Source organism: Perkinsus marinus, assembly GCF_000006405.1.
Source record: "Perkinsus marinus ATCC 50983 genomic scaffold scf_1104296929362, whole genome shotgun sequence".
NCBI classification, from domain to species: Eukaryota; Perkinsozoa; order Perkinsida; family Perkinsidae; genus Perkinsus; species Perkinsus marinus.
Genome location: NW_003216476.1, coordinates 230,212 through 238,853, shown reverse-complemented (window position 1 = coordinate 238,853; position 8,642 = coordinate 230,212). Strand labels below are relative to the sequence as shown.

At 47.6% G+C, this 8,642-nt stretch overlaps 3 protein-coding genes across 3 annotated transcripts in view; all 3 read right to left on the bottom strand.

Annotated features, from left to right (window-relative positions):
* Positions 1 to 217: 217 nt before the first annotated feature.
* Pmar_PMAR015878 (gag/pol/env polyprotein, putative) lies at positions 218 to 3,385 on the bottom strand (the record flags this gene model as incomplete). The annotated part of the gene is made up of 1 exon (XM_002787477.1): positions 218 to 3,385. The coding sequence occupies one exon, from the start codon at positions 3,383 to 3,385 to the stop codon at positions 218 to 220; it is 3,168 nt and encodes a 1,055-aa protein (XP_002787523.1).
* A 149-nt stretch (positions 3,386 to 3,534) lies between these two features.
* Positions 3,535 to 4,338, bottom strand: Pmar_PMAR015877 (hypothetical protein; the record flags this gene model as incomplete). Its single annotated transcript, XM_002787476.1, has 1 exon — positions 3,535 to 4,338. One exon carries the CDS (start codon positions 4,336 to 4,338, stop codon positions 3,535 to 3,537), a length of 804 nt encoding a protein of 267 aa, XP_002787522.1.
* Positions 4,339 to 7,014: 2,676 nt separating this feature from the next.
* The window catches only part of Pmar_PMAR015876 (hypothetical protein), a gene marked incomplete at both ends in the record, with an annotated part of 3,059 nt that continues 1,431 nt past the window's right edge, over positions 7,015 to 8,642 (bottom strand). Inside the window, one exon of the mRNA XM_002787475.1 lies at positions 7,015 to 8,574. Within this exon, the coding sequence (XP_002787521.1) occupies positions 7,015 to 8,574 (1,560 nt within the window). The remainder of the gene's footprint in view (positions 8,575 to 8,642) is intronic.

Below are 8,642 nucleotides of genomic sequence, written 5' to 3'. Positions count from 1 at the left end.
ACATATGTACCACCTGTGCGTGCGTGCAATACCGAACAGCTATGGATAATCGATCAGTACTGCGCAAGATACTGTGCGCACACGACTACGCACAACAAAGGGTACTTAAGAATCACAAACTGTGGCAAACCACTCTATCAGAGCATTCGCCCTCCTGCCACAGAATGAAGAACTATAAAATTAAGCGAATAACTAGGACAAACCAGCTATCACGTACTCACTGCGGACTATCACGAGTCATGCGGCGCATGGCTCGCCTCAGGTCCTGCACATCAACTTCACCAGGCTTGCAGTGAGTCAGTCTCGAAACATGGACAACTTTGACTTCTTTATCACAAATAATCTTAGCCTTTCGAAATAGGCCGTAATCATCGTTAGGAGAAGTCGTCACCAAACCACGCGAGCTGCTGATGAATCCCAGGACTCTCCATCGCTTCTCGCTGAATGGCATATCCATAGTCTTAGTAATAATCTTATCATACTTATTCACTTGACGCATCCTCACTATGGCGCCAGGGAATAATTCATGATATGTACACGACTCGAGCTTTCTCTCAGCATCAGCGACGCACTTGGCAATCAATCGCTGCCATTCAACGTCGGTAGACTCGAGTTTCATCATCTCAGCAGGAATACGCTGGGTAACACTGTGGACCGTGTTATTGTAAGCTCTCATGACCTTGGCAACCGCCGACGCGATATCGAGCTCATTGTCATCCGCCATGACCGACCTTGTCCACATACGCACCGTGCGGTGCAGAGACTCCACCATACCGTTCGACTGACTTGACCTAGGCGCCGTAAAGACACGGGACACTCCAGGTAAGTCACAACTCAGAAAACCGGTCTGGTTGTCGGTCAGTAGAATCTTCGGTCTTTTGCCAAGAATCCGCCAGGATGCCTCAAACGCATCACGAATATGATCAGCGTCCTCGCCCTCCAGCTCGATGAGACAGGCAAACCGACAGACAGCGCATTGTTGACTCAGGTACGCCTTGGGCAAGTAAACAATATCAGCACTCACAACCGAGAATGGCTCAGCTTCAGAGAGGACAGATGAGCTGAATAGACTTATATCATGTTTGATGATGAGTGGCTGAGTACGCCTGTTGCAGATATCACATTTCTGCAACCACGCGGCGGTTTGGTCAATGATACCAGGAAACCACGCTATACTAGTAATAGCCTCAAAGGTTCGCCGCTGGCCCACATGGCACAACAATCCATGTACTGAATGAATGAGCTCTACTCTCATACCCTCGGGAATAACAGGAACACATACTTCCTTACCCTGGTATGGAGCAATGTACCGCCGCCGTAGGATGTCATACTCATCGATCTCGAGTTCTCGGTAGACTTGTTGTAAGTCTAGCTCAACATCTTCAGGTAACAACCGACCATGTTTCAAGGCCCGCCTGGCCTTGAACAGCTCATCATCATCATATTGCCCTTCAACGACTTCACCTAGGTTCAAGAACATCTCATCGTTCAACAAAGGCTCATTGATGGCAGCACCAGCGCACAATGACAGGTCGGCCTCAATATCCATGCTATTATTATCATAGCAAATAGAGTCGATAAGAGAGGTATATTTACTGTCTAATCTACTTAGGATATCACTAGGATTTTGATCAGATGCAACACGGCATACAGTGAAGGACTTGAACGGCTCAGTGATATCAACAATGGCTTGAAGACGACGGCCTACAATGGTAGTCGATAAGCCTCCACGTTTCACCGTTTGGCCACTTTGATAACGCTCTATCCAACTCCTAACGCATTCATTATCAACATGTAGATAAACCGCTCCCGCGATAAACGGGGCTGCCCAAGCTAATGCTCGGGTTGCGGCACACAGTTCAGTCACATTAATGTGCCGCAGAACACCACGCCGATCTAGTAGCCAAGCAGCATCACGGACAAGCACGATCTTTCCATCGTCACGCTCGTAGGAAAGAGTAGCTCCCATAGCCACTGAACTCGCATCAGCATGAATATGCCATGCCTTGGCATCACTTGGGCGGGGACAGTACCATATGCCGCGAGCTGGATCCCCTTCAGAGTTGAACTTCTGTTGAATATAGTGAGCAAGATCCAGGTAAACCGCATCCACCGGTTTATCCCAAGCTAAAGCACTGATCACTCGTAATAGCATACTTACATGAGGTCGTAACCAGCTTGCTACTGGGACCAAGGCAGTCAACTTACCACACCAACCAGCCAGTTCTCTTTTGGTAACCACCTCATCTCCATCAAGATTGATCTCTAGAGACAGATCCTCTCTACGAGCCCATGATATCTCACCACCATCGTTATGGAGACTCAGCCCAAGCACACGACTGTTATTAGCCCCAATGATAATCGTGGGCTTGCAATACATACGCCCATTACCCAATGCGTCTCGAACAGCCGTCACACATGGTGGATCTTCGAGAAGCTGTCCATTTTGATTCACAGCGATAACCACATTAGGGTCAGACTCCTCGATGACCACATCGTCGAGGTATGATGAAATTGGGTAGGGGACTTTCATCAGCAACCATCTGATGGCCGACGTGGCTACCTTCGGCGCAATACATACTCCGAATCCCATAACCACCATGGTGAAGATCTCACCGTTAATCATGACACACAGATATGGCCACAGACTCTCACACATGCGTATACAATAATAGCATTTAATGACATCGAGAGTATAACCACGCCGAACCGAACGCCACTGATGTAAGGTATCAACACAGTTTACGATGTCCCGTACTGGCTCACTCACCAGGTGCTTATTGAGAGCTCTAAAATCTAAGCACATACGGAGTGGAGTAGAAGGCTTATGGGGTTGAGCCACTAGTACCCATGGGAGAATATTACGAACCCTGCCAGCATAAGGTTTCACCCAGCCGTTAGTTATTAACTTATCAGTCTCAGCACGCAAGTTAAGCTCCTCTTGTGCGGTGAGTTTCGGGTTGTAGTCACCTCTGTTAGCCTTGTAGAACGTACCAGGAGGGTCACCTCCACGCCATATCCATCGGCAAGTAAACTGTGGTTCATCGGAACGTTTAGAGAGTACAAAGTCGATGCTGATAATCTCAACGGTGCCATTTGGGTATTCTAGCACGCGTACTCCTGGAATGTCTGGCAAGTTGTACGCCTGTACATCTTCGTCGATGCCACGAGCAGCGGCAGCAGTGACCGCTATGCGGCCACCTTCATCCCAGGTCATACCCTGGCAGTAGAGAGACGCAAAATCAGCTCCCAGTACTAGAGACCCAAATACCATTTTATCAACAACATAACAAGTATGAACCACCTTAACCCATCCATCTTTAGCTAGATACATAACCGGAAGATCCACCTGACCTGTTGTCGTTAGGACACCAACCGCATCCATCATTTTGAGCCGTACAGGGGAAACCTCGTGATGAACTGTAAGACCCAAAGATGAAACAAACTTGGATGATACTAATGAATAGTCAGCCCCTGTGTCAACATCAACGGCATGTTCATGACCGTTGAACTTACAGAGTAAGTGTGGGCGTTTTACATATGCAGAACAACCCCGCCCATCGGCTGCTCTGCCTGCACAAAATCCTTCTCAATAGCAGCACCGGCCTTGCTCTGTTTGTTTTTGCAATCCCTTGCAATGTGACCATACTTTTGACAAGCATAGCATCGGGGTCCTTTGCCCTTTCCCTTGCCTTTGGGCTTCGAGGTAGGACGTGTCGCTCCGCGCTCTCGACACTCTGCAGCAATATGGCCGGTTGCCTTACAGATATAACAGTATTGACCACCAGTGACAGCACCCGCAGCAAGCTTCTTCTCACCAGAGTAAGTCTTCAGCTGAGCTCGAGCCTTAGCAACAACATCAGCCAAAGGCAACTGGCGCCCATCCTCCTCGAACACCCGGATGGCCTTCTGCACGTCTTCGGGCAGGGTGGCAATCAGGCTTTCACGAAGGATGTTCTCAGCAGCCACTGTGGTAGTAACCCCTAGCACTCTAAGGTAGCGGCGGAATTCAGCTAATACACCATCAACACTATCTTCCTTGTGCCACTCACGGCGAGTCAGACGCTTCCACGCCTCGTGAGTTTTGAGCGAGTACGCTCTATCCAGGGCCCTAACCACATGAGCATAGGCACCAGCTGGATCGCCCTCAACTTCCTCCAGGGCTTGCCTAGCGATCTCTTTGGCCGAGCCCTTCATAAAAAGTACGATATATTGTGACTTTTGCTTAATAGTCCACTTAGAAGCCTCGGCCACCGTCTCGAACTCCTGCAGCCAAAGAGCGAAGTCGTTTTCACCACCAGAATAGGGTTCCAATACAGATTCGAGCTTGAACGGCATGTTGGTCCTGGGTCTGGGCACCAGATGTAGCAATGTGTGTACCGTCAAGCTCACTAGCAACGCTAGTCCACTTAGAGTGGGGTATAACATATGTACCACCTGTGCGTGCGTGCAATACCGAACAGCTATGGATAATCGATCAGTACTGCGCAAGATACTGTGCGCACACGACTACGCACAACAAAGGGTACTTAAGAATCACAAACTGTGGCAAACCACTCTATCAGAGCATTATTTAAGAGGAGTTTTAGCATCCGATTTCGACGAAGGTGCTTTCTTCATGCAATTCCTGCGGAGAAACTTTCAAATTTGATATGCCTATTCTCATCCTCGACTTTCAGAGCCCCCCATACCACTAGATGACGTATTGGAAAAGTACTTCCGCCTCCATCTAGTAATCTCAACTGAAAGAGGATTCCCGAAGATCACATGCACCTGCAAAGATTCCCGAGATTGGGGATGCTGCGCTCATGGATACGCGGTCGAAATTCTCAGGGGGGCTAAGCAGAGGTATAAAAAAGACGTATGATATGGGTATAGGTCAATGTCTGATCGTGATTATGATGTTCGTCTTACGGCGGAATGCGAACATGGCAGCTACGCAAGTGTTGACGCAGATATTTTCCGGAGCATCAACAGCTACGGAGAGCGAATCGTGGCCGTAGGCCTCGAAACCGCGGCCCTATAACCATACTGATAAACTGATCGCTCGATAGTCGTGAACTTTGTGTAATTTGTCTCATTAGCCAGAGTGTCTCATAGTTGTTACTCATTGAAGTGGTTGAATCGTTGTCAGCGACAATAATTGTCATACTTTTTGTCACCTCTGTTGAAGGTTATTGTACTTTTTCTGCTGGCTTATCTTGCTAATGTATTACGGTTATGATATCAATGATTTAGATGAGTTAGATTATAGTGGGGCTATGGATACCAACGACTTCGTGGGGACTGACCTTGGTTCTATCCAGGGAAATGACTTCCCTCCCTCCACAGATAGCTTTCAATACCGAGGAATGAAGGCGTGATGAGAGCGCTGAGCAGTAACCCAAGCAAGTGTCGGAGTTATTGAGATGGCCAGAGTTGTTGTTTTTCCAGGCACTCATCAACAAGGCAGCTCTCACGACGATGTCTTCTCGATAGCAAGCGTCTCAAATTACACTAGCAACTCAAAAACGAGCGATTTAGGGAATAACAGTGACTCGGCAGCGAACGATTGGTCCTCAGATGCAGAATCTGTGGAGAGCTCATCAACTACACACAACGCTCGCTCCGCGTCAGACGTGAGAAAGGTGTCTCAAATCCATAGATTTCATGTTGTAAAATCCCACGAATACGGGTATGCGGGAGGAAAACCTAAACATGAAACCCGAACACGAGCCTTGTGACTCTGTGGCGAGTTAGTTTCGGTTTTCCATGTCATAGCGCCAGTGAGTTATAGGCCGCTGTAGGTCTTGGATGGTCAAACTAGCAGATAATACTCACTTGTGTGACCATAGTTTGTGAATGTAGGGCCCTTCGCCGCCTAATCGTCGGCGACCCATGATGTCAAATAAAATGGGTTAAAACGATCGACATCATGTTGGATAGTCTATCTAACCGTCCAATCGGGCCATTTATGGTCATCAAGTGAAAAGCCTGTACTAGTAGTACAGTACTACAGGCGTTCTGGTAGTATACCATCCATACGTCACTGGCGTTTTGACATCGCCGTACTCAGGGTTGGTAGTGGGTGGGTTAGAATTTCAGAATTCCCTTGTAGACCGATACCCACGGTCATGTTCGCAAGTAGCTCAGCTCTCATTAAGAGCCGTACTACTATTGCGAACTACTATTCTATACTAGAACTTCTATTATAGTGATCGCTTTCTTATTCATGATTCGCTAAGGAGCTTCAGCGTTACACATTTGTGTCCCAATCTTTAGAGTGCGTTGTGTTGGTATGGGCGTGCGCGTGGTGATACCTCCTTCCTGGGATTTCACAGGCACTACATTCGTTAACTCATTCCGTTAATCAGAATCGTCTCGTCTCGAGCACAGCGGAGCGAAGCGTTCCACGATGTGCATCAGTGGTGAAAAGATTTAAATTCGACGCGGGATATACGTGCAGTATATCCCGAGTAACCCCTGAGTAACTGCACCCAACAATCACTAGTAGTGATGTTGGGAGCCGTTCTGGGCCTCCATGTCAATGTTCTCAATGTCACGAGAAGATACACTCATCCCACTAGATTAACACAACCAATCGATAATACCAATTAATACTAATGGATAGGTAATAATCAACCCACCAAGCCTTGGGTTGCAACGATAGTACTTCACGTAAGGATGGTCCAACCAGTAAGGACCACAAACCAATAAAAGAACTCTTAATCTTATCTACACTTCACATACAAGCTCTAGCTTACTTAGCTTGAATGTCTACGATCACACAGAGCAAACACTACCGCGCACGCCCTAAAATCAAGTGCTCAGTTTGCTCACAACACACCCCGCAACGGCAATGTAATTGTGTACAGACCCACCTACGAGTGTACTTAAACAGTAAGTTACTCAATTACAGTGGCGGAAGTACAATAACATTAATAGAGGTAACAATTCTACTTACGAGTCTGATCATGGTGGGGCTCATGACACCAACTATCCAGACAAAAGTACTTAAACCTCACACAGCAAAGTTTACCAACGACTGCCAGAGCTACCACTCGAGTAGCGCTTATTCCAACCATCATCACCCTTCTTATGCCAACCGTCATCAGAGCCATAGCTTTTACTCCAGCTCTTCTTATAGGGACGTCCACGATAGTCTTCACGTACCCAATGACGAGAGCCACGGTCTTGGAGAACCTCCTCAACCATCGTAGTCAAACGACTCAAATTGGACTTGATCTCATCGATCTGACTTTGAATATCACCCACCTTGTCCTGGGTGTCGCCGGTCTGAGCATCTTTTCCACTTTCAGTACTCATAGGAGTATCACTTCTCTGGGATAAATCCACGAGCTTACTGAAGAAGTTGTTCGACTTGCTTGGTGACATAGGCGGTGTTCCTTTATCCGGCCTAACCACCAACGGGGAGATACTACCAATATCCAAGGCTTCATAACCAATGGGGTCCTCAGTTGACGGAGAGAACTCTTGCAGATCCACAGTTGCAACACCACAGACCCTACCCACAATCTCATTCAACGCCTTAAAGACAGGCTCCTTAACCAGTCTTAGCGTCAAGGCCGTATAACCGAGACCCAGATCCGAGCACTTTTTCCAAGTTGACATCCACGTAGGGTTTTTAGACACATTCTTGTTACTAATCAAGGGTGGTCTACCCTCCAAATAACAAAACCTTGGATCAGTCCTCGAACCCACATAGTTAACCTCATAAAAGGCACGCTTAATATAGTAGGAGTGCTGAGTTTCCTTCTTACTGCCAAACCCACCAGACCAATGAGCCGATAGTTGCCAATCACTGGCGGGTGTCTTGGTAGAATCAATACACACCAAACACCTTAAATGCTTAGAGGCAGGCATATACTTGCCTTCACTCAGCGGACCTTCTCTATCGCACTTATTAGTAGCCAACTTACTCCCTTGAGAGTTCCATGTTTCATAGGCCAGCTCATAAGTCCACCTAGCCCCTTCAACCATAGCCTGGGTAATACCCAGGAACGACAGACCATAGATTTTCAGCATGTACTCCTTGTAAGTGTGCTCCTCAGTGTCACAGTGATTCACCCATTCCTCGCCATCACTCTCTTGACCAATCCACGTGGTGGCTAACTGTGAACCATCTTTCTTAACCTTGACCCACGGAGCACATAACCAACATTGTCGTAAGCACACACCTCTACACCCACCAAGGAAGGCCTCAATACCTTCAGACATAGTGAGTTTCCAGCACATGCATATGGCCATAATGCACCCAACCACTGCAGGTTCCACCAAGAGGGAGCTGACCTCATGGTTAACACCGTCTTGGCCCACCGAGATTGAGCTGGTCGTGCCATCAAGACCCTTGCGACGAAGCTGTTGTACACAGGCCGGGAGATAGGTCTCGCCTTCCACCTTGAACTTGTCGTTGATGACTTGGGCGTTGCATTGATTATCATTGACCTCATTCATAAAGTCACAACCAAACAGAGTCTTAATCTTCTCCTTGCCACCCACCGTGTCCTCAAAGTAGTAGCTGTAGTGCTCATGCAGAGTAACCCACCCACCATTAATGGCTTCAATAATAGTGGCCTCGAATAGCTTAATAATACTCTCCTTAGACCTTCTAGGGTTGAGGCTAGTAGGATTACCCTTCTTGG